Source organism: Dermacentor albipictus, chromosome 4 (assembly GCF_038994185.2).
Source record: "Dermacentor albipictus isolate Rhodes 1998 colony chromosome 4, USDA_Dalb.pri_finalv2, whole genome shotgun sequence".
Taxonomy (NCBI): domain Eukaryota; kingdom Metazoa; phylum Arthropoda; class Arachnida; order Ixodida; family Ixodidae; genus Dermacentor; species Dermacentor albipictus.
In genome coordinates, this window is record NC_091824.1 from 108,087,668 (window position 1) to 108,114,591 (window position 26,924).

Genomic DNA, 26,924 nt, shown 5'->3' on the forward strand with positions numbered 1-26,924 from the left:
AATAATTTTGGACAAATGGGAAACATATTCAGTTGTCTGGCAAACATACTTATCCGCCCATACTACAGTTCGAAAACAAAATGGGAACAAGAAAAGTTCCTAAAGAAGCTGAAAGCTTGCTTGTGCGACAATGAAGAATTCGTTTATTAAATCCAAAACGTTTTCCCGTGCGTTCCAGAAGTACAGGGAAATACGAGGCAGGCTTATGTCACTGAAATTGATTGCCTCGGTATGCGGGAAGTCTTTTTACTTTACTTCGGTAATGATTCTCGCGGCGCTCTAATCTTCACATTCGGTTCTACGCATCGAATTCTCAACTCAACCTGACTGAAGTTCACCTCCAACCGTATCATCGCTCAAAAAACCCAATTTGCGGTTTCCTACCACTTTCCCGGAAGCGCTTAACTGAGAGTACATCTCGCGGGGAGTTGTTTAGTTTCCTTACGGTACGCTTTTTAAAACGCAAAGTTCGACCCCTCCAAACATAACAGGAACAAGCTCATTTGAGCGCAGTAGAGTACCTCAGACAGTATAGTAAATAGGTCGCGACACTACAACATTGTTATTGCACGAACACAGAAAACTGGCGCAGAATACGCGAAGCTGCCTTGAAACTCCTTCAACTACAAGCATGCCTCGAACACGGCCTCCGCGCAGCTTCAGAGTTTGCTTCGCAGTTTTTCAAATTAAGTTTTAGAAAAAAAATAAAGAAGACAACGGCGGATCCTACGCACATCTGGGAATTATAAGCGAAGCCTTCTCGGAAGCCTGTTGAAATGTTTTCACTTCGTTCCTGTAGTACACCGCTACACCCCTACGCACCCTTATGTCCCATTTTGTTCACTCCACACTCGGCTGCTTTTGATGCCGACTTCTGCCAATTTCTATTCCCAAATTCTTCACTGCTTGCCTTTTGTTCTGCTTGTCTATCCAGCATGTGACATAACCAGCAGCATTTTGCCAAACATCAAGGAAACATATGAGTGGCTGGCGCCACCAAATTCGCCATTTTTACCTTTCTGCTGCACATATCCGTAGTTCCTGCTAGCAGACAATGTAACCCTAAATTAAGTTATTGCCTTCGAAAAGTAATATCTTTTCATTATCTGTGTTCCCTCGTTTTACACCGACGATCCTTAGTTCAGCTTCCAGGAATTTTCAGCAGTTTCCTGCAAATTTAGCTTTCCAGGCGCAGTATACCGCCTTCACGAGGAAAAACGGAAAGGCGCCTGAAACGTTTTCCAGTTACATAAGGTTACTTGGACAGCTCTGTGAGTATCTGTTTCCATAAATAAATAAATAAATAAATAAATAAATAAATAAATAAATAAATAAATAAATAAACAAATGCAGTCACACTTGGTCAAGCCCAAATGGTTAACGTAACTTAAGCACTATGGAAGTATTAGGTGGCTCGTAAACAAGTATTAACGAGTCGGGCGACACCAGGATCCAGCATACTGGCCCGCGCAAGAATTAAACGACAAGCGCAAGCTACTTAACAGGATCTCGTGCATTGCGACTTTTAAGTTTTCATGTCGTACCTGCAATGCACTTGCGAACAATCGAATAATGGTGTTCACTCCTATCAACAAAAGACAAAATAAACTTGGCGTATCACGTGATACGGGATGCCAGTGCTTGTGTACTTGTGCGTGCGTGCGTTGCAGGGTTAATACATATATATCGTAAGGGAGGGAATAAATGTTCTTTTCAGATAGACCGCACAAGCGTTCATACACAGATGTCAGGGTGAAAGAAAGTAGACTTATGAGTTCCTCACAGAGAGCGCCAGCCAGAATTAGGAAGTGGTAATCTATATGGTCACTGTGAACACTTGTAAGGTGCATAATCATATATCTATCTGTAAGTTGGAAGCGTTGTGCACTATCCTCACTGGACGAGTTGCCGTCTTTCCTTTGGCGTGTAGCTGGTTTGCTGCCGCTTGGAGCGTAACTTATCCGCTTTCAAGACCGCGTCGTGCATCCGAGGCGAAAGTAGTTTACGTAACCGGGTGGGCTGCCAAGTTCTCTCATTTCTCAGGCGAAAGGTGGTATAAATGTACGTGTACATCGGAGAAAAGAAAGATGCCGTCAACAGATAAGCCACTTGTGGGACTGCCGCGTGGAGGCGCTTGCAGACTATCGCGTTTGGCTGTGCAATCGTCAGCGGATGAAACACGCTAAAGGGAACGCTTGACTACCGTTGCACTATAATACGCTGCGCAGGGGGCGTGAGGCTCATACATAGCTCTTGGTGTGGCTGCAGGCAAGTTAATAAGCGCGCTCGCCCTCGCATCTTTAATCTCGTCCTTGCGGTGAGTGCAGTGTTTTGAGCTAAAATGGGTATATATACATATATCGCCAAGTTTCCCAAAGGCCTCGCGCTCAAATGGCCTGTTTCATTCGCTCAGTGCATTACTTGAGAGGCAGTCTCTCGTGCACAAGTAAGACAGCGACAGAGTGCCGAATACCGCCTGATATCGTTCCGCAGTTATTATTCCAAAGTAATAACTATTCACTATTTACACTATGCTTTCCTGACTCTTCTAATTTTCACTTTTCGTTTTTGGTTATCTGACCGTGGTGTTACCGCTGTGAGAGCCCTCATAATTAATAAAGTCTTGCGTCTTCTTGCTCGTGTTTCTTTGGCAATGCGTACATTTTCAAACGTTAAAGGCTAACTGCAACGAAATTTCACTTTGGCTAAATTTGTTATAAATGAGTAGTATATACAACGCAAGTCATCTTGGCAAAGTCGCAGGCCTGGTGATTGTATAGTTTTCTTGATATGAGCCTTTAACTCGCACCTACACTTCATCTCACAATTAACCGGCAGCACTGCCTAAGGTTGGAGGCGTACGCAAGCAGTGTCCTTGAGCAGCGGAATGGAATTCCGGGCGTAACTGTCTCATTATTGACGAGATTACAGAGCTTTAGCTTTCCTCGGTGCGTTGTATCTGCGTTACGCTAATACGTGACATATTAGGACTATTGCGCATGCCCGTCGCATACCCCGAATTGCTGTGGCTGTCGTCGCCGGTAACCGTGATAGCCACCCTAACTGTGATTACGTAACAACATGCCAACGCCCATATAGCGGAGACCGCGCGCGACCATACGCCCGCTTCGATCCGAATTCATTCTCGTTACTGCATGGCTTTCCGCCCAGACAGCGAGAAATAAGTGGTAATACTCGTCATCGCTTGGTCTCCTCTCACGGAGAGGGGTATGCATTGGGTATGCATTGTCGTAGTTATTGAGATAAGCTGTTTGTATTGACGCGTTCTTAAAAGTATATTTAAAAAAAGTTTGCATACATGTCTTATTCTTGATAGATAAATTAAAATGAGAGTCGCGAACCTATATATTATTCGTAATGGAATATCCGAAAAACTTGGCTGTACGATGCCCTAATTGAGTATTTTCATTCGAAACAAAAGCATTCGAATCGTATTAGTCACTTCGAATACGCGCGAGCCCTTAGCTTTGAATTAATTGGGAGCGGATGAGGTCGCAGCCTCTTTCGCGTACAAGCTATAACTAGCCACTGTAGACATACTCCCAGTGTCGGGATTCGAAGGAGTAAAATAATTAAGCATGCACAGTAGCGTTATGTTAAAGACGAAAATAAGGTTTCAGTTCATTGTTTGCCTGAGTCAAACAACGGGATGCCTGGCCACTGTCCTGATATTCTCAGGAGCATGGAGCCACGAGGAAATGATTGGCAATGAAGACAATCTGATACTCTGAAATTGTAATTCCTGCAAAAAAACAAATTATTGTCGCTTCTATATCTCTTTATATGGTCCCGAGTAAGTGAAATGAGCGCATACCATCGTTTCTATGAAGCCTGGATAACATGAGTGAAGCCGCATATTTTGACACCTACTTAAATATCTTCTCCGATGTCTTAGCTACAGATTATTTCATGTCAAAGAAATGTCCTTCTCTGTACCGTGGAGTAAGATCATTGCGAATCTTCGCGTAAAAGTAAAAAATGAGATTGCTTTGGCATAGAACAAGACATGGATCAAGGCGTAGTTAACACATTGGAGGCAATTTTTAGGAAGGTGGCAAAAGGTGGTTTGAATCATGTCTAGGCTTCGAAGAAATAGTGGGACGCGTCCATTTCTCTTACCAGGAAGCACAGAGAAAGAGATAAAAGCGCGGACGAATAATTTTCAACAACACCAAAGAAAAGAGAAGAGATTTCAGACCATCAGTCTTAGTCTTATTGAACAGCCCTCGTATTCTGCAGTGCTCGTGGAAACGCTCCTGAAATTGTTTGCCGCATTTCAATTAGCTGCACCCACTGATCTCTGCTTCAGGGAGCAGCCTTCTCTACCTTGTTGGTCACACTACAAGTCCCCTGTTGCGGTAGCTGTGACTCCTTTGAATGGACCAGAACACATTCCACTAGACCGTAGAGCGTAAAGTGGTGAAAGCGCCATATACAATATAAATATGACAACAGTATTCAAAACCCTTTGAAGCTAATAAGCATATTTAGTCCCTGGCATTATCCATCAAAGTAACGTCTCAATCATTCGATTTGTTGTTTGATTGCATTGAATCAATTGACTTCCTCTGCTTCCTCTGCGCGCTGGCGATATCCGAATGTAGCCGCGAGGTGCCCCTCTTGCAATTGGCGCTGTGGGGGCTTCGACGGACCAAACTTCGTTTGTACAACGGAAATCAAGACTTCCATTTTCATCTTGCCTGTCCCCTTCTATGGAGCGCGTTTTCTGCCACGCTCTTCTGCGGGAGAACACCCCGTTCGTTTCACACGCTTCACATAGTTTTGCCCGCTGAAGCCGCCACAGCGCCAATCGCAAGACGGGCACCTCGCCGCTACATTCGGATATCGCCGGCGTCGGTTTCCACACCAAAGGTGCGCCGCTAGAATGGAAGGAGGGTCGTTTCGCCATGCGCTCGCGCACCCCGGAATATTTTGTGGGTGAGTGTACATAGCATATATATATGTATATATATATATAAAACAGTACTAAAGACTACTCATATATTCATTCGGAAGCGTAATCATCCTATCGAGTGGCGTTTTTTTTTTCTTTCCTCTGTCCTCATTCTCCTGGGACCTTTCTATCCCTTTTCCCTCTCGCTTGCAGAATAGCATGTAGACGAATGCGTTTACGTCGGCAAGCCCCTCTGCTGTTAAATAAAGAGCTACTTACCTCGCCCCGCTGATTCCCACCGTATATGGCCTACATACCCTTTAAAAGACGTAAATTGCCTGTATACTGCCGCTCACAGTGCAAGTGAAAGGTCCGCGGCGGCGCTTATATCGTTGCCGCGTTCAACCTAGATAATCAAGCAACGTTTCTTTTTATTTATACTTTATTCCCCGCGCGCGCACGTGTGTGTGTGTGTGTGTGTGCGTGCGTGCGTGTGTGCGTGCTCAGGGAGTGGGGGGGGGGGGGGGGGGCTCAAGTTTATCGACATTCCAGTGCCAACAAGCGAGCAGTCAGCGTAAGTACTGCTAAAGCGTTTTCCAATAATAACGCTATGCTAAAATGAGAAAAAAATTGAAAAAGAAAATAGCGTCCTCCAGGCCTGCTAACTTCAAATTTCAATTGCTATTTTTTCAGTTTCGCTATATTTGCTCATAAAGTATGTTTCTTATTTTTCCTACATATTGTTATTTATAGCTGCTCATTTCGTTTCCAATTTGTGCGGTTTATCCGCCTTGTGTGTATGCGCCATTATGAAACGCAATCACCATCACTGTCAACTTAGAATTTTTGTAAAAGGAAGAAGAAGAAAAGGACGCCCGGTCCAAACCGGTCGTCACAGTGTTTTTCCCTGCCTCTTCAATTCGTTCCCAACGTCATTTAGATTTCAACGCGCACGAATAGGTAAGTGGTTGATTTTTTTTATTGTCTCTTCACTCATTCGACACAGTTCTGATTCAATGGGGGTTATTACAGTTCTGAGAGAGAAACAGCGCCAAATTTCCACTGTGTCTGCTGTGCTATATTTCTTGAAGATCAGTAGGGCTACTGAGCCACCATGTTTGCAGCTGAGAATCAGAAGGCAAATTCGTTTTACGAAGTAGTGCGTCGTTGTAGTCAAACGTGCGCGAAGCACTCTGCGCGCGTGATTAGTATGCAATACATAGTTTTAGAGTGAACACTTTCATATTTTTTTAAAGGTTGGCTGCGGCAGATAGCACAATTCTAGTTCATCAGCTGACCTACTTGAAGAGGTGGACATTACCTGCACGAAGAACTGAAAACCATAATGGACTAATGAACAAAAATGCGCTATTTATGTTTTAATTACCCTATGACCCATATTGCAATTTCTAGCAGTGGAGTTCTCAAAAGGCAGGACCACTTGGAAATAATTCTCAGGATGACAGCAGGTTCGAGATATTAATTCCCGAACTTTGCGGAGAAATGCATTGGCGTTCCAGTTACTTTTTTGCGTCAACGGATAAAACGACGTTTCGTTAAGAAAGTAACTGGAACGCCAATGCATTTCGCCGCAATGTTCGGGAATTAATGTCTCGAAACTGCTGTCATCCTGAGAATTCGTTCCAAGTGGTCCCGCCTTTTGCGAACTCCACGGCTAGAATTTGTAAATTGCAATACGGCCATAACTTAATTAGCGAATGTTTGTTAATTAGTCAATTATGGATTTCTGTGTTTCGTGCAAGTAATGTCCACCTCTTCGAGTAGACCAGCTCATGCACTGGAATTGTGCTGTTTGCCACAGGCAACCTTTAAAAAATTTTGAGTGTTCGCCGGAACACCCTGCATTTCCCTCGCAACCGATCGTGTGGTTGTGGACGGTGTACGCATTACAGCTCGATGCATGGTGTGATCTACTCTTAAATTGAAACACCGAATATTTAGCAAAACACTGGCGCCCCGTTTAGAATCACCCTCCATGTTGTTAGGCAGTAAGTCATTGTGTAGTATGGGATGCACGGAAGCCGAGGGACTGTCCCTAGCGCACTGTAGTCCAGTTGTTTGGAGCGTGGAAGGCGTTCGAACATGCTGTGCACTTCGTGGCGATATTCCTACTTGTGTGGCCTTTATAATGTAAACTTAATTGATGAAACCTCCAAGTCGCTTCCACTATATCTGTACATGTCCCTCCATGGACGAGGACGAAGACAGGAACTGCAATAAAGATAGTGTAACTGCCACAGTTATTCAAGGTTTTCGTGAAAGAAACTTGCATGTGACACGTCAGCCAGACAAATATGCATATAACTATAATCTGCAGGTTTTGTGAAATTTCCCCGAGGCAGTTGATGGCGAAGCACTAACTCGGTGTGTCCTTTATGAGCAATACATACTGTGTATACAAGCCCGGTTCTACGGCTGGTCGCCTGACACACTTTTCGCGTCTTTCATTGTAATATCTTGTTCTCTCTTTTTTTTTGGGGGGGGGGGGGAGGGCGTTTGCAGATGTCTTTATCTTTGTTCGAAAACTGTGCTGCAACAAAGGCGGTTATAACCGGCTGTTTAGAGAGGGCAGGTCGCCAAACGGAATGTGTGGTGGTCGTTATTTTTCCCTCCATTACCTATGGCCATTTCAGCACAACGCATATTTGAACTGTCGTTCAAGTATTGTTGGTGCTACGTGTACTGCGATGCCAAATGTATATAGGCTGTAAAGTCGCCCCCTCTCTGTTTTACAACCTAATGATCGATGCGCGGGACCGGGAAGTGTAACGCAATGGCCCCTAAAATGCGGTCCTGCGATCGTTACTTGGCAATATGGGATCCACGGACACAGACTCTGCATGCGGCGGCAAACACGAAAGGCTTGTTTAAGCAGCGCACATGTTGCCATTTAATGCTCACGCGTTGTCGGATGGGCGAGCATGAAATTCAACATTTCGCGTTTCGTTTGTCTTGCGTAATCACTCGTTAAAAGGAGTCGATGTGAAACTGAACCATGTACGGATATAAGATGGCCATAAATACCTTAAGATAGCCATCGAGGATTTCTGAGCCAGGTTTTTTGGGATCTGGTGTCATCCTACACGAGGTCTAGGCCCCCCCCGTACTGATTCTTTTCCCTCATTTCCTGTAAGATAATATTTTTTGAAGCTTGTTTGGGCGTTGGTCGCTTACAAAAGCGCTGGCCATAGCTGGGCTCGATTGCGATGTTTCGTAATGACAGTTGTCTCTGAACGTGACATTTTTCCACCTTCTTACTACAGTTCGGTGCAGCTCATGCAGTACATGTGACACACCTTTGCACGTGTTACACCCGTGGTGTTGTGAAAAGCTTCCATAATTTTATTAAGCTCGTCTTGTTGGCAAATGAAGCAAATTGAACTTAAGATGCAGATCTGCGTTTCTGAATATCCATAATAAACAGGCCATAATAACCCTGTGATCCAAATGCCTTTGCACTGCCTTTGCATTGCATTGCAATGCTTTGCAATGCTTTGCACTGGGCCTCCGTCCTTACTGCAGGGTATTCGCATGAACTCTAGCAAGCGAGAGATTCTGTAGTGTAGGCCTGTACAGTATTGCTTCCAAGAGTTGGGCGCAGAACATCCGCCTTTGTTTACCTCACTTTACTCGCATACCACGCCTTATCGCTGGAAAAGCTGTGTCACTCTGCAGTTCATACTATACTTGTCCTTTTTTTTTTGCGTGAATGCGAAGCTTAGAGTTGCAACATTCTGTTTCCTCTGAATGCATGTACATTCATGGGAGAGAACTAGCAATGCGCTACGTCTTTGTTGAACAAAACGTTGCGCAATCCGTCTAATGGCAGTCGTGATCCGGCGGCAGTGTTCTATAATCATTGTTTGTAATTTTCTCGTGTTTATTTTCTTCCCAAGCAATTTGCTTTCCGAGAGCCGTTATAAACCACGCCTTGGAAATAAAAAAATTCGATCGGTACCACCCAGTTTTTTTTATGTGCCATCGTCGCCCATATTGAAACGTATATTACTCACTTAATAGAGGTGGACATTAGAGTTGAACGACCAAGCACATCGCACGTGTATGTATGGGCTCTCACTTTCCGATGTGACACCAACTAGCCGAGAAAATAGCTGGAATCTCTGAGTGACGTCACGCTTGGCGGAAATACTTTAGAGAAGCGCGCACAGGGCAAGCAGGAGCACGGGCGAATGCCATACGCTTGTGTTCACTTGAACGAAGTCTTTTTTAGCAGAAACACATGCTACATTTGCTATACATGCTAGTGAACAGTCGACAAGCTCGGTAGCGAGCCTGATGTTTCTTCTACATTCGTTTTTTTTTTATTTTCAGCCATGACGTAAGTACCGCAACTACGCCACCGCAAACACAACCTGCTACGCGCTGTACCTTCCACGTCAAACTAATAGTCCATAAAACCAAAAAAATTCATGTGGGAAACTAACCACTTTGTTCGCTGAATTGTATAAACTAATTAATGATGATGGTTGAATGTGCGGTAAACTTGATATTCTTAACCTACGGAATGAAAGAGGGAGAAAAGGTACAATTCGGCGACGACGCACGGAGCATGACGCACAAAGTCACGCTCCCCGATGACGACAGCCTCCTCATAATGACGTCACGCAGAGGTTACGGGTTCGGTTCCCCAATGTGCTGTCGTTTCTTCCGCCTTTATTTCAGTTTTCGTTTATGAATAATACCCGTCGCGTTGGCTCAGTGACTGTGACGTCGTGTGGCTGATCACGTGGTCTCGAGGCGACCGCGTTGCGATGAAAACAAAATGAACACACGCATGCGTGGTGTGCTTGTTGCGCACGTGGTATAATTAATGTAAGCCCTTCACTATTGCGTTCCTCGTAACTCACTGAGAAGTTTCGGGACATTAAACCCGCCCGCACCCCTTCCCAATTTTATTGTGAAGAATATAAACCTTTTACTGGGAAGCTCACCCTCCTTTATACCTAGTTGTACACTTCAGGGGTATAATAAAAAAAATTGTGCTATGCTTAGCCCGGCTTTATGGTCTGTTTGGTTTATAGGGTAGTTACAGGGAAAAAAATTGAGCCATGTTATTCTCGGGGTGCTTTTAGCCTGCAACCTGCCTTTTTCTCTTGGTATTTGGGCATTCAGTGTTATCATATGGCTCCTTGGGCTGCGTTTAACCTCTGGAAAAGAACATAAATGCCAGAAATATGAACCCAACGCGACTAGATTTACCGAATGAAAGCAACCTCGCTTGTCTGACGTTAGCCGAAAAAGCCTAGGCTTACATGAGAGACTAGCAAGCAGGGGTTCTACTTATCCTCTTTAAATTGAATTTCATGCTGCGGCTTGTCTTTACAGTTATTGCTAATGGATTCTACGTGTTTTATTTGCGCGACAAGCCAGTAATCTGATGCGGTAAATGCACTTTGTCTTTCAACGACTTTGCTCAAAAATTATGGAGAGTAACTCGAAATTAGTTAGATGTACAGTCGCGGACAGAATATTATGGAGCATGAAATCTAAGAAAAAGCTGAATATCTCCGCAACCTCACAACGCAATCTTGTATTTGCATTTTGGACCTCGACTAGAATATGCTAACAACGTTGTCGCGGGCAGTTTTACTGGTTACTGCTACAGGCTGCTCGGGAATTGAACGTTTTCGGAGATCCCGTGGTCCATTTTATTCTGTCCGCGACTGTACGTTGCCTTATTTACTGTAATACTCGGAAACGTGGAACGTAGCATGCTTCCAACGCCAGAAACGTTCAACAAGAATCTGCGCTATATGAATTCAGGGAAATTTGAACCTGTTCTCACACTCGCGCCTCAATAAAGAAAAAGATAGAGGTAATAATTTTGGCGACAGTTACACGAGGACAGCGTTATGCTGTGTGTCCCTCGTCATCGGAGGGTCTTAGTTTTTCCTTCTTCTTCTTGTTTTTCCGTAACATGACATTACAGCGACTCTGAGCAATAAGCGCATGTGCATAAAAAAAAAATTGTCTCTTCCATTCCAGCTTGTGTATTTTCACATACGAGTATATGTTTCACGAGCGATGCTATATTCATAAAAGGGGATGTTTCCATTTTATCAGATTCTTCCACATATCTAACGGTTCTTGATTCCATTTAGCAAACGCTTTGAAGCGCTGTCTCTTATTTGATATATATATATATATATATATATATATATATATATATATATATATATATATATATATATATATATATATATAGAGAGAGAGAGAGAGAGAGAGAGAGAGAGAGAGAGAGAGAGAGAGAGACGTTTGGACGGACTTTTTCACAATATCTTTGATAGAATTTTTTTGTCGGTTCACGCTGAAAAACCAGAATTTTCCTTGATTTTAACTTAATTGGTCTCGATATGGCAAAGTGGAAAGTTTGTCATGAATACTGCGTAACTTTCTGTAATATCGTCAATTCTTCATCACCCACGCCAAGGCCGACACATCTCATATGCGCGAACAATCTCCTGAAAACATACACCTGCTCAATGGGCCAGATATATGTACTGTTGATGCTTTGATGTGTCGTGCAGTGACAGGTGCGATTTCGGTATACTCATATGTCCTTTGCGTGGTTATCCGCACTTTTCCGATCAGTTACAAGCGCATCGCCTGCATTTCACTTTTTCGTATACACCCAGAAAGCGGAAGTCATATGAAGGGAGCAAAAGAATTACTCCCATAAAAGAGTGAACTATGCAGCAGATTCCACCCCCGTAAAACAATGGGAGTAACCAGATCAACAGGAAGTCCCAATGAAACTAGGGGAAAAATCGAGAAACCGAAAACAGGCGAAAAAAGAAAAGTTATATGTCACCGATATCGCCGCAGTTTCTTTTTTCCCCGTCCATTTCTTTATTGAAGAATAATTTTCCAATCTACTTTGGATAACTACCTCTACAGTGCACTTGCTCAGTCTGGTGCGCGAATGATGCCTCGCGGCTGTTTCTAACCGTTTCTACCACCTAACCTAACCTAACCTAACCTGTTTATAAAAGCGTTATCTCAAGCGCACCAGAACTTTGCGCCGCAACCACGCTGCATTTACAAAGGCGCGACAGCCGTCCACAAACTGCTTTCCTACGGTAAAATTTGACGAAAATATACCGACGCTACAGCGCTGATACCAGGAAAGAAACAAGCCTGATAACATTGCACGAAGGCGGAAGCCTTCGAAGAAGTCTGCATATCTACGTAGACACGCAGACGGGGCAGGCGCGTTCTTTCAGTTTGCGGTTGCCTGTTCCCCGCTAGCAGTCTGTACATATCGCGGGCTGGGAACAAATCTCTGGCACCGCCCTTGCTTTTCCGTTCTGCGTTTCGCGTATACGGCTTAAGTGGTGCGCGAACGTTTCCGGTACTCCGAGAACGAGAGAAACCACGCAGGCGTAATATTTACTTACGCAATAGGAAGGAATGTCGTACGAATCTTCGCGAATACGGCACACAGACCTCCGCACGTGAAGCATGCCATGGTTTATTATCACATTCTTTAGTTCACTATAGAATACGCAGACGTCTAGAAACCGTGAACGTTAACGTTGGTCGTCGTGCGCTGTTAACACTGAGTATGTGTAAACATTGATTGTCCGTATAAACAGCCTTAGGGTTAGGCCACTTTCCATATAGCAAGGTTACACCTAAAAAATGCGGCCGGCTTTTTTTAATGCCAGACGAACCTCGAAATTTACTCGTGCTGGTTTGCACCCGTCACCCATGAACAATCCCCGGCTGACAAAACTATGTATAATTCAAAGCATGTGGCTGTGTTGGCCCTGGTAAAATATAACGATGCTGTACCGTATAGTACACTGCGATGAAAAAAGTGATCACCATTGAGAATTGCCGTAATCTAGTCTAACGTAAACGGGGCTAAGCTTTCCGTGCAGTTGGCAACGAATGCAGGCATCATGACGCGGGAATGTGTTCTTGCGGGCATCCAGAGTTGTGACGAGGTGCACTTTCTTTGAAAGGTCGCAAAAGGAAAGGCGCAAATAAGAAAAGATAAACACACAAAACTGTAGCAAATGCACTCGCACACCTGTCGGCTTAAACCATGCCTGAATAAAAAGTTTCACAACATGACATTTCGCGTCGCACAGTGTATACATGTATATGCATATATTCATGCCTCATATGCATATAAGGCTGCCCGATCGCGCTGGCACGTTGCAGTTGCTGCGCGTTCTCTGTAGCATTTAATAACATTACTTTAAGCAAAGCTGACAGATGCTTGAAATTATCGGAATGCGTGTTTACGTATTTTCACGCTGCTCTTCACATTCCTTAATTATCTCCCAAGAAAGAAAGAAAAAAAAAGAAGGAAAGAAGACTTGGGCAGCGGATCAGCACAGAAGTGTATGCAAACAAATATTTTTGTTAATTTCTTTGAAACTGCAAGAGCTATCCCAAGACGGAATTAGCTGTCGACGCATGAAGAAAACAGTGCAAACAAGGACTTCAGTTTTGCCTTTGTTTCTTATTCCTTTCTTTTTTGTAGTGTTGAAAACTGTTGCGCTATAACGCCCTCCGACGGCACGAGTTGCATTCTTAGTACAGCACAGAGAGAAAACAAGCGGCAGCCCTCGGCGCGGTATTTCGAGCGTAAAAAGCTTGCCTCGGCTGCAGCACGAGACTTGGCAAAGAAACGAAATGGCAAGAACAATTAGCGCCGCTGCGTAAGTGCACTGTCATCACAAGTTAAAGCATTCGTCCCTTAAAGGCACGTGTACTGTATACTCTCTAGCGATGCTCTTGATTGTTGCGTTGTTGTGGGGAGCGTCCCCTGACGATGCTTCCCAGAAATACACCTTATGGCTGTCCGTCAGCACTAAAGGTGCAAATCTTGCATTAGCAACTCCCGCAGTTTGGCGGGAGTTGTGATTAAAGGGCGACGGGGTCTGAAGGCTTCTCCAGCGGAAGGAAGGTGGGGGGGGGGGGGGGCAACCGTGCTGACGCCTGAAAGAATGCGTCACGCGCGCGGACTGAATATGCTCACTGGCGGAGAAGGGTGTGCAAAATAGCACTGCTACGTGTTTTAAATGAGAATGCGTAAAGCGAATTCCTACACAGAAAAGTGCTGAGGATGGCTGACAGCACGCCTATGCTTGAGCGTAACTGCAACTCTGCTTACACAAACGCTCCTCAAGGAAAGCTCATTTTACAATTAAATTTTTTAAAGCTCTCTAAATAGTGTTCATGTTTGCTCTGGTTAAACATACCTTTGGTTTTTGTAGCTGTTGGCGTTTTCTATATGTGCGCTGTTACTCTCGCAATCTTTATTGAAGGCTCACGTTTCTTAACTTTCTGTGCACTTCTAAAATAGGAGCTACATTATAAGCTTAATACATTCGAATTTCTATTAAATGTGCTTACTAATTTGTCAAGTTTACGACGTAACTTTATTCGCTGGTGTTACCTATATTAACTCGTGATAGTGTGCTCCTTTGTAGGTGCATGGTATCCTTAGAATGCTCCTAACTCGAAGTATCATAAAAACGTATGCAGTCAAAGTATTAAGTTCGAAGAGCAAACACGTAGTCATGGCATAGTCATGATTAAAATGAGGAGGCCAGGCGTTTGTATAGGGACGCCCTCTGACTTAGAACTTTATTCTCTACAAATTTCATTTCCCGCAACCTGCAAGCGGCGCACTTGCGGTCACATAGAAACAGTGTCAACGTCAAGTTGACGAGAGTGTGCGTTGTGTGCGCGCGTGCATTTTGTGTGCACGTGTGTGCGCGTACGTGTGTGGTGAAAAATTTAACGATGGTTTGTTTATTTCGCTACCAATGCAAACTCCCTTGAATTCCTCCCTGTATATAATAGAAACGACTGGCACGAAAGCGGGGCTATTACGGTGACAAAGGTCTAATAGCCCGCTTCCATGCGAGTGATTTCTGTTACATATAGACAAATTAATTTGCTACGCGGTACAGCTCAAACAATGAAGCGTGCATATTCGTGTTTTTACGTGAAAGTCGCCGAAGTCCCTCAAAGGCAATGGGTCAAGTTTCGTTCTCCAAATCGGGTAGGACTCTCGTTCATATATATATATACATATATATATATATATATATATATATATATATATATATATATATATATATATATATATATATATATATATATATATATACAGAGAGAGACAGAGAGAGAGAGAGAGAGAGAGACAACAATAGTCACGTTTTCAGATGAAAATGCAGCAGAAGTTAAAATTCAGGCGTATGTGGATGACGTCGCAGCTTGTTGTACAGATAAAGAAAGTGTAGCTGCAGCTATGGCAACAATGAAGGGTTTCGGCGAGGTAACTGGAAGCCTTGTAAACTGGGGAAAGAATCTTGGTTTCTGGCATAGAGAGTGGCCTTCGACCCCGATCGCTTTCGCCAACTTTAACTGGCTGACGACACCCGTTCAATACTTAGGCGTCTCGCTGCAATATTTACAAAAATAAATAACAATGACTATTGGCAAGAGCAAACAAGAGAAACACAGATAAAAGCGAACCGGTGGAAAGGTGGGCATCTGTCAATGTTTGCAAGAGCTACAGTTCGCAATCTATTTTTGTCGCAAAACTCTGGTATGTAATGCAGGTATTGCATTGTTCAAGAGTAAACATACAGAAGTTGCACCGAGTCTTCGCTGTATTTGTGTGGGCTTCGAATTGGGAACGATGCAGTCGAACGAATTTGTTCCGACAAGTCAAGGACGGACGTTTGAAAGTGACGCACCTCTTTATACGACAGATCATAAACAGGTTTTTATTTTTCCAAGACTTACGCGATCCTTTCTTGCGCACGGTGTGCCAAGTGAGGCTAAGGAGCGCGTTACCTGGCTATGTAGTCTGTACAGAGAGTATGACACCGGTCCTGTTTGTGTATTTCTTAAAGAAGTTATTTTAAGTATACGGTTCTTGTCCGTTAGATTTTAAAATGAGCACATTTTTTTTTTCAGTGAAACGTAAAACACTGTACAAAGATGTTTGCGGTGTAGTTCTCCCTGTTCCAATGTACAGGGCCATATACAGTGGAGGCCAAGGGCAAGACGTGCCTAAGTGGGTGGAAAGAGTGCAAGTAACGCCAGGGACTAAGTCTCTTTTTTAAGCTTCGTACGGGTACGTTGCCTGGCAGAACCTTTTAGAAGATGGTGGTTTTTTTCTTACCCTTGGGATCACATTGCTTGATCTGTAAGAAAGTAGAAACTATACATCACGTATTTCTAGATTGTTGTGCGGGTGTCTTCTTTTGGGATGTACTTCAGAGGACCATCGAGAAGGATATTCCGTTAGATCCCCAGGATATTAGGTACTTATCCAAAGAAAACGATGATGGACTTCCGTTTGACCTTATCATGCTAGTTGGCCTTCACTGTCTATGGCGCGCCCGTATGGCGGGGTTTCACTGCGACCCGGATGCTCGGCCTGCACGAATGCTTTTTCGAGAATGCATGTCGAGACTTGTAGAAATTCAGAAAGCCCAAGATTGTGTACCTGCGTGGCTGTCGAGGGTGGAACCCTTGATAGCGCTCAAAGAATACTAAAATAGTCAGCTCTTGGTGCTGAAAACTTACTAATTTATCTCGTTTTCTTAAATGCCGTTTGTTGTTTTATATAGCACTACAAACGAGGCAATTAAAAAATAAATAAAAGAAAAAGCTGGCGTGGCGCAGTGGGAGTAGCTGGCTCACACGCTGAGTTCTCACATTCGATACCGGTTGCAACTGTTTTCTTTTTTTTTTCTCATTCCTGGCGAATGCGGCGGCGGCGGCGGCAGCGGCAGTCACCATCGCCAATCGAAACGGCTACTGAAATAAGTCCGTAACACATAACACTGTAAAACGGGAATTACGGCAATCTGCAGCCTGCTGAGATTCACTTGGTGACAGACCGGTGTTATATACCACCTATAATTTTTTTTAATCATCATCTCCATGGGCCTTTTGCGCCTGCTTCACCAAGTCGGGAACCGCAAGGAGATGGGCAGCTTTCTGGGTGAAGGCCTCAAAGACCTCGTTTCCTGTGTTCTCATAGCTGATAGGACGTGTATTCGTTCGGTACATAGTGACCCACCGGCAACATGCAAATTGCAACAAAAAAGAAAAAAAGAAGGCGCTAATATTTCTTACTTGTAGAACTGCATGATCACTATTCCGTTGCTTTGTATAGTACAAGAGCTACCTTATACACTGCACTTTCGCTTAAGTTACGTGGTTTGTTTTCTTTTATTTTTCGCTTCATTGCTGTTAGGGCATTTCCTCTAGCATGTTGCCGCAAAAAAAAAAAAAGCGTTCTTGCATATTCTGTGGTGTCCACGATATTCCAGTTTTGTAAACGTTGCCTGTCGTCTCTGCCCTTCAAGCCCAATGCAGCTTTGCCAGGCCTTTCATGCATTGGTGCTGATGAAACTCTTACGCTAATAATTTATTATTATTATTATTATTATTATTATTATTATTATTATTATTATTATTATTATTATTATTATTATTATTATTATTATTATTATTATTATTATTATTATTATTATTATTATTATTATTATTATTATTATTATTATTATTATTAGTGGCTCATAAATTTGCCTGTCTTCTTTATGTTTAAGCGTACTTTTTAGTGTTTCCTCAAACGCGTAGATGGCTATACAGCAAATCTTCTATACGTGACTGTAAAAACGACCTAGATAAATACGGCTCAACTTAGACTGCCGCAGGGTAAAATTTGCACGCTCTAAATTTCACCTTCACTATGCAAACTGAGAACTGCTGCATGCAGGCTGACTCCTGCGTGCTGACGTCAGAATCGCGGACATCTTCGAATGCAATAAAGCCTACTGAGCGCAATAAGTAGGAACTTGCTAAGGGCCTTCAAAGGGCTGCGCCGTGAATACTTCTAATTTGTATTTATAACCTCTGCTTTTCCTATAGCTTACGTAAGTAAAAACAAGGAAGGCGCAAGGAGAGTAATTCAAGCTTAAGCCGGCTGGCTGGCAGGTCGCCGTTAATTATGTGCCTATTATATTTATTTTGCAATCCTCCTGACCTGCGAGGAATTCGTTAAGCAGCAAGTTATCACGCGTGGATGCATCCATTGTGAGGTTAGAGGCGAGACCCAGACATCTAGATAGATCGCGCATATTACTTACACATAGTAGCACCTGCCGCAGCCGTAAGGATCACTTCAATAATGGCCGTCGCGTCTTTGTCACTATTATTGTAATCGATGTTCGTCCTCTTGTGAGGGTCCCTACATGGGCTAGCGTACGGTCCTGATAAGACTATAGGCGTGCATAATAAGCGTGTCTGACGGCATTGGCTAGAGAAACTGAGACATGCACAATCGAGTTAACTCATTCGCCTGGTGACGTCACTGAAAAGGAACTGCTCTTTACGGCCCTGACCAGAACATTGCCCCAGGAAAGTCGCTGCTAGCACATATGTCTTTACTTTGAATTCTCACGCGGCCCATTAATTCCGGTTGAGTGGGCGTCTTGCATCAAGATGGAGGCGAAAATCTGAGTAAGTCGAAGTTAGAGGCTTTCGCACTCGCATCCTTAGTTGGCGCATTACTTGGGGTGCATTTTTCTAAGCACTGTTCGATATCAATTTCAATTTTTTTGCAGAAACTGCACGCGCGTACAACAGCTCGTGTTGTGCAAGATAGGACCTGTCCTGTTTATCATGCTCATTTTATCGGTTGCTGTACTGTACATCATGGCAAATGGTAAGTGCATCGTTCTGATACGTGCTTATCAATCTTTTGCGGGTGCTTGTGCTTGACTGATGTAATCAACCGTGGTTAAAACAATAAAGGGCGTATAGTCTGGGGACCTAAAGCTGCGGCTTATCCTAATTGCCGATTGAGTAATCTCTCTTCTACTACTCTCTGATAATTTAGTACCCGCCCTCTTGCACATTGCAGAATATTATTCTGTTGGAATGCTTAAATATAAGAGGACAATAAAAGAGAGTTATCTATAACGAATCCTTATATATAGCTTTCATTGATTACGAGAAAGCGTTTGATTCTGTCGAAACCTCAGCAGTCATGGAGGCATTACGGAATCAGGGTGTAGGCGAGCCATATGTAAATATACTGAAAGATATCTATAGCGCCTCCACAGCCACCGTAGTCCTCCATAAAGCAAGCAACAAAATCCCAATAAAGAAAGGCGTCAGGCAGGGAGATATGATCTCTCCAATGCTACTCACAGTGTGTTTACAGGAGGTATTCAGAGACCTGGATTGGGAAGAATTGGGGATAAAAGTTAATGGAGAATACCTTAGTAACTTGCGATTCGCTGATGATATCGCCTTGCTTAGTAACTCAGGGGACCAATTGCAATGTATGCTCACTGACCTGGAGAGGCAAAGCAGAAGATTGAGTCTAAAAATTAATCTGCAGAAAACTAAAGTAATGTTTAACAGTCTCGGAAAAGAGAAGCAATTTACAATAGGCAGCGAGGCACTGGAAGTCGTAAGGGAATACATCTACTTAGGGCAGGTAGTGACGGCGGATCCAGATCATGAGACGGAAATAATCAGAAGAATAAGAATGGGCTGGGGTGCGTTTGGCAGGCATTCTCAGATCATGAACAGCAGGTTGCCATTATCCCTGAAGAGAAAAGTATATAATAGCTGTGTCTTACCAGTACTCACCTATGAGGCAGAAACCTGGAGGCTTACGAAAAGGGTTCTACTCAAATTGAGGACGACGCAACGAGCTATGGAAAGAAGAATGATAGGTGTAACGTTAAGGGATAAGAAAAGAGCAGATTGGGTGAGGGAACAAACGCGAGTTAATGACATCTTAGTTGAAATCAAGAAAAAGAAATGGGCATGGGCAGGACATGTAATGAGGAGGGAAGATAACCGATGGTCATTAAGGGTTACGGACTGGATCCCAAGGGAAGGGAAGCGTAGCAGGGGACGGCAGAAAGTTAGGTGGGTGGATGAGATTAAGAAGTTTGCAGGGACGGCATGGCCACAATTAGTACATGACCGGGGTTGTTGGAGAATTATGGGAGAGGCTTTGCCCTGCAGTGGGCGTAACCAGGCTAATGATGATGATGATGATCTAATGACAGCTCTGTCTAATGTAATAATGGGTTCGGCACCATGTCTTTATGCGAAAATTTGCATAAAAACCACGCCACACACTGACGCTTATTCTAGCAGTTCCAAGACGTGGATTGTCTGTAATGCGTGAAGCGCGAAGGCATGCGTGGTATCGAAACACCGCTCCGTTAGCTCATCCATTGACTAGCGTATTGCGTTCACTCAAGTAAGCAGCGAAGCGTACTGCAACAAAATATTTCGCGTGACATTATATTTTCTGCTCATAATCCATCGAATTATATAGGTTGACGAACGTCGGACACTTTGATCGAAGCACGTGTGGATAAAGCCGATATAAGGCTGGAGAAGAAAAAGTCGTTATTAATTAGAGTTAATTGAGCATAATTATGCTATTCCTTCTGCCTTAAGTTTTTGCAAAATCGTGCCTAGAGTGCGGTCTACTGTTAAATGGAAGAAGCCATTGCGACCGGAAGACATTGGTGGCACTCCCGCTGTTCGCACGCGCCGTATGCTCACGTGTTCTACTTAACAGTTGCTCACGCTGCGCATTATTGCTAACATTGATTGCCGTGAAGCTGTCACAGTGCTGTTGAAATTTTAGGACCCTTGTAATTGTGAAACCATTATTATTATTTATTCATTTTTGCCGACAGGTCTGGTGTAATCACATCATAAAATATGTATATCTGCGTTTGCGACACTGAGCGTCCATGAAACGCCGCCTGGGACGCGCCCTCTTATTCGCTAGGATTACCTGAACGCTCTTAACTACTGCTACTGCTACGACGTCGACGTTCGAAGACGCCTCTCTTTTTTGCCGTTCATGACGTCATTTACTCACGGCATGCTCGGGAAAGACATCGGCCTGCCATTTCTCAATCTCCAATACGTTTCAAACTCGCATTCTTATCTTGCTGTCCATTCACCTAAGCTGAAGTATAAGCTGTTTACATTGAGACTAAGCGCTTCTTTTTCTTTTCTTTTTTTTTTAGTTAGCCTCCTGGCTATATCGCTGCGTAAATACCGAAGACGCTCTGGCTATTCTATAAATGACAACGTACGTTTAGCTGCGTGTACAAATCGGTTTGGACATTCTGAGAAATGTTCACTACTGTTTCTTTGAGTGAACAAGAGGATTGTCGACTGTCGCGAAGCTTTCAAGAGCCTAGCGCTTATGCTAGAAGAAAATCGTCGTTTGATATTCTATTTGATCAATATGTTTCGACAGAATGAAAATATTGAGTGAACTTGATTTTTCTGGTCGAAAATAACGCCGACGAGCTTGTACACATACCCGGTGGCTCTGCGGACAGTTCTACCAGTATGTTTGCCCAAGCATATCGAGTTTCCATTTAAAGAATAGGCTATAGCGTATCTCTAAATACAGCCTCGTTTTAAAGCGAAGCAATGCTTGTCCCAGATTCAAGTCGATATGTATAGTTGGAATTTACGTAAGATGCTGAGCACACACGTGTTTCCGAGCAGTACATAGCGAGCATGAGCGCCGCTTTGTTTGTTGTCGATTGTAATTGAAAACAGCGGTTGTCTTCGGTGTTTTCACTTATCGCACTTGCGGTTAGAGTTGTACGTCCCTGAGTTGCCATCGGCGAAGATAGTATTCGCTCTACTCTTTTTCTATGCTGCGTGGAAGGGTGCGTGTGGCTAACCTTTGAACGTGAACAGTGTTAAAAAAATAAATTATGGGATTTACGTGCCGAAACCACGATCTTATAATGAGGCACGCCGTAGTGGGGGACTCCGAAAATTTGAAACACATGGGGTTTTTTAACCTACACCTAAATATAAATACGCGGGTGTTTTCGCATTTCGCCTCCATCGAAGTGCGGCCGCCTTGGCCGACATTCGATCCCGCGACCTCGTGCTTAGCAGCCCACCACCGTAAACCACTAAGCAACTAGGGCGGTAGTACGCACAGTATGAATCACACTTGTCATAAAGTGGTCGTTCGACTCTAGCGTCCTGAGCAGCTACCTTGCGGTTCCATGGACCGTGTCCACAAAAAAAGAAAAAACAAGCAAAAAGGAAAAAAAAACAACTGTTACGATATATAATTGTTCATAAGAACGAATTCCTGCCAATACTAATGCTCTGTATAGATATGCGATATCGGCACTCTACGCAATCTGGGCTCCGTAACTGCCACGCTATCTGCTGAAGCCAAGAGATAGTTTGGTCCTTCTGGCATAAAATGTTGCCCACATACTTTATTACGGCAGGTAATAGAGGCTTCGCAGAATAATTTCGCATTTCTCAAACGCCACAGTGCTCGCTTCAATCCTGCTCTTCAATAACCAACGTCTGCGGCTGCGTACCTGTGCATTAAGTTGCTGTTCATTTGTCTGCTTTGCAAGGTACAGCCAGAGCTTTATCACACGTGTGAAAGATAAGGATAAAATTCGCACTGAACATAGCACCTCAGACGCAGGTATATCACGAGCTCGAATTGCCATGCTTCCGCATTGAGCCTAAGCTGGTAGGTTTTGTCTGGGGCTGAAAGCTTTTTATTGCTTTTCATTGTCAAGCCTACACGATTATTACAGCTGTCAAAACCAAACAATCCTGCTTCCGCGGAAAAGCATATGGCTATTTGCACAGCAGTTTTATTTCAGGACACAGCAGCATCAACAGCACCAAACTGTATAACGCGTGAGGAAAGACGTAGCTTCTATTCTACGTGTGTGCCTATTTCTGTAGATACTGCCGCACAAAGGCACCTTATTGTGTTTGTACGATTCTGCACTACGGCAGTGAGCAAATTTACTGAGCAGATCCACCTGCTGTTCGGTGCGTGTTGGTCGAGCCCGGGCAACTATATTGATTTCCTCCTATTCCGTGCAGTGCGTTGTGCCGTGTCCGTCAATGCCTTTCGCACATTCTGAAACCAGAACAAAGCTTAGCCACTGTTCATAGGTTGGCTGTTTTGCACGGCCAATGTGAATCGTGTCGTCGCGCGCCAAATCATGATATGGCTATTCGACTATTCTATAAAGAACCATCCTTGCTTAAAAAGCCATGCCGTGTAAGTCAAAGTAGCTCGCAGTTGCCACTAAAAAGAAAACGGATCTGCAAAAAAAAAAAAACGACGTATAGGACTTTAGGTGGAGGGAGTGTTAGGTAGCGGGATGCTGACAAAGTATTATACCGTATGAAGAAATAATAACGACAGGCTACATTGCGCTGTCGACATGAATGGTAGTTTTATTTACAGTTATGTCAAGGCAATTGTGAGCGGATGCATCGATGCGGACCGGTGTGTTTTATGCTCACGTTCCCGTGTGCCGGTTCGTGTGATATGTGTACGTGACTGCACGTATCTGTCGTATATACGTGCATTGGTGGCGCAGCGCGGGTGTGCGCGGTTGCTCTCAATTCCAGCAGCACTGAACCGAATTGGTGCGAGAAAGGCAGCGTATTGCTTCTTCGTTGTCAAGGGAAATGTATACTGCTCTGTGTTTACGCTGAACTGTCAATGCGATGATATACGAAGTGTGTTCTCTGCTTGCGGTCGTTTGCTTCTGTTTCAGGCGCCGAAAGGAGGGCAGAAACGCCGCTGGCGAGGACCCCGCTTATGGAACAACAATTTGCCAACGGTGTGTAGGGCAGTTGTTTCCTCTCTCTGTTATAGTACAGGGCGTTTTATTTTTGGAAACATGCTCAATTTTTAGAAATCGTAGCATAATCCTAGCCATTGGGCTGGGTTACTCAAAGAGGTGTGCATTACTTGCTCGAGAAATCGCGATGCATAATCATCTAAAGAACAGAAATTCACGAATTACCTTCTTTTTAATTAACTACGGTATGACACATATTCCAATTTAGGCATCATTATGGCAGTGTTTTGGTGAGGAGCGAAACATTGCTATAACGGGCAACTATAACGCGCATGTTATTAGAAAAAAAGCGCCCTCTCGACATTTCTAGCGAAGACTTGTTTGAAACTTAGTCGCTGCTTTGAAATATAACTTTTGAAAATGTTGCCCATTGGCTTAACTTGGTATATTGAGGTGCAGTTTACCGAATTACCGAAGGGCAATGTCTAAAATTCCTGGGCGTGGACTTCCGAAGGATTTGATAACTTTCTCACAGCTTCGCTGTCGTTGATGTTTGAGCTTCTCGGAATAACATACATCTGCTAAGATTTATTTATTTATTTATTTATTTATTTATTTATTTATTTATTTATTTATTTATTTATGTCGGTAGCGCTGCACAACGACAGACGAAGGAAGTCGCAAGCAATGGGTTGGGATGCGGGTTTGTCGCTTCTTCGAGAGATCAGCAACGGCGTATGCGAGCTTGTTTCCACGCGCTCTGACGTCGTTACCGAGAAGCAACGGTTCACTCTTTCGTCCGCAGTGCCCATGGTGCCCCTCACTAGAATTTATCTGCTGACCCACCCCGCGGCAAAAGGTGAGCGCGCCACCACCCTCTTTGTTTCTTTCTTACGCTCAAAGAAGCCGACGTCGGCGACAAATGTATTTTTGCACGAATGACGTGCGACAACGCGCCCGCTTACCGCACGCTTTGCTCCACAGGCGAAATACCCGAAATAGGCGTCGCCGAAGGTCAGTATACGCGATCCTGGTCGCATGCATGCAGCGTTCGGGAATCCGATTAGAGGAACGCCGATTTCTAAAGCTCTTTCGATGTCCCAGGTGTTCGTTTGAGCGCGTGTGTTCTGCCCACTCGTACGTTCTCTCTATACATCAGCTGGAAACTGAGATGTATCGGGTACCCAGGTCCAGGAATGGTGCGCGAAGATTTCAGTGGGATATTCAGTAGGATATTCAGTTGGTCCAGTAATAGCGCAGTTTAAGCAAGTGCACGAGATGACGCAGGGGCATGGGACCAAGATAAATACAAGGACGCATTCAAAACAAAAACGAACAAGGCGAAAATGAAGACGTATATTTAGCCGGCGTGTGACGACTTACCTTGTAAAAGCGAAAAGAACGATACAACCGCAGCGTACGCTTTTCTTGTCCCGTCATCTTGCGCTATTTGCCTTCTAAATACCATGTACGTGCTAGTCCAAGAGCGAACTCCTATTTAACAGCCGATTGGTGTGGTATAAATATGGGGTGCAAACGTTGTGCGCCTGAATTATTTTTCACTTGTGTTCACCGCTTTAAACGTAACTGGGCGGCGTGCGTTCCAGCTTGTGTGGTTTTTTTTTTGTCATTTGTCCACAGTTCATCCGTTATGCTCACTGTAAATGGACACTAAAAAAGAAATTAGTAAATTACACAATACAAAAAAAAGCAGTCGGCCTTGCTGGGAGGAGTGGCTTGACAAGCCAGATAAAATGCAAGAACAAAGGACGAATGGCGACGCTGCCTTGAAGTTCCCCGCGCCAGCTCGCCGTGGAGTCATTGGTTCTGACGCTGTCTGCTCGGAGTTGCGGAATTTTAGCGAGGTAACGTTAAGGGCCCAGTGTCGCAGAAATTCCGGTGTCGGCGCCGGCGTCCGCCGTCGTGGAAATCATCCAGAACCACGCATATTTCATGCGGCACTAAAGTTGTTCTTCTATCACTAAAGTTGCTCAGACCTTGCCTTACATTCTTTGCAAAGTTATTCTTCGGAATTTGAGAATCGGTGCCCGCAAACAAATGCCGTGAAACAAAACACCGGCAGGGCATGTCTTTTAGGGTAAATCTTCTCAGGCTGAAATATCAAAAGTGCGAAACAATAAGAGAAGATCGGCCGACGCAGGAGGTCGTGTTTGTATACCAGAAAGCTCGCTCTTCGTGCATAGATTTCGCCGCCAGCGTTTCAGGGTAAACATTACGCTTACGTATAAGCTGCAGTTGCCCGGTAGCGTGAGAAGCAATCAGGGATGTTTGAATGCTATCGCATTTTACTCTTAAAGGCGAAGCTTAAGCGTCCTCCAAATTTTTTTTTATTGGTGAACCTGGAATAGATTGCTTCTAGAATAACTAAGGAATTAGCAAATTTCGGGAGCCTTTAATAAGCCAATAAGACACAAACAAACAAACAACCAACCAAATAAATAAATAAATAAATAAATAACAATAACTTGAAACCTGTGGCGTCACACCGATGGGCTGGCGCCTAGGGTTTCGGCAAAAAATTAAAAAAAAATGAAAATAACCCTTTGATCTTCATTTTCTTTTTTGTGATGAACCTATTACCACGATATTAACAAAACGATATAACGTCTTTTAACGAACTGTGTATAAGTATAAACTGACATAACCGTAGTGTTTCTCTTTAGTGTCTCTTTAAACCGGCATATTCGGTATATTCGGTTTTCGCTTGCACATTCGCAGGGGCAACTGGGATTTCAGTAAATCGCGGCATGATTCGTTGTTTCCTTTTCTTGTATCTCTATAGTAAAGCGAAGCTGTTTGCCTTCGCCTGGCATCGTGAACAGCAACGTGAACAACATAACTTTATTTATTTTTTATGTGCGAGACGATCCTGCATAGAATTCAGCGGAGTGAGGTTTATGCTCGCGGTATTCAGTATTGATCAGAGCTAAGGTGTCCATATAGAGGAGTAAGAGAGAGGGAGAGAGAAGAGAGAGTACAAAGATAGACTTTTCTGCTCTAACTTTTTTTTTTCAACGTTTCCGCCATACAGAACATGTCGGACCTACCGTCAAGATGCGACGCTCTGAAAATGCGAGCACACGGGACCCCGCGCAACCGGAAAAGGAAATTACACCGCAACACGGGGCCACGGCGACCACCGCGAACCCTGGAGATCTGTCGCGTCCGAACACCGAGTCGAATAAGGTGCGGCACAGGAGGCTTTTCAAAAAGATAACGGAAGCCACTTTGACGAGTGTCGAAAGCAGCGAGCAGTTCCAGGCGAATGAGACTTCCACGAGAAGAAGCCACAAACATAAAGAACGCGT

General features: G+C 43.9%; 1 protein-coding gene across 1 annotated transcript in view; it reads left to right on the forward strand.

Annotated features, from left to right (window-relative positions):
- Positions 1-2,245: 2,245 nt before the first annotated feature.
- LOC139059237 (uncharacterized) overlaps positions 2,246-26,924 on the forward strand; it is a 53,099-nt gene continuing 28,420 nt past the window's right edge. Inside the window, exons 1-6 of the mRNA XM_070537382.1 lie at positions 2,246-2,317; positions 18,568-18,668; positions 23,569-23,634; positions 24,401-24,454; positions 24,580-24,609; positions 26,648-26,802. Of these exons, the coding sequence (XP_070393483.1) occupies positions 18,626-18,668; positions 23,569-23,634; positions 24,401-24,454; positions 24,580-24,609; positions 26,648-26,802 (348 nt within the window). The 5' untranslated portion in view covers positions 2,246-2,317; positions 18,568-18,625. The remainder of the gene's footprint in view (positions 2,318-18,567; positions 18,669-23,568; positions 23,635-24,400; positions 24,455-24,579; positions 24,610-26,647; positions 26,803-26,924) is intronic.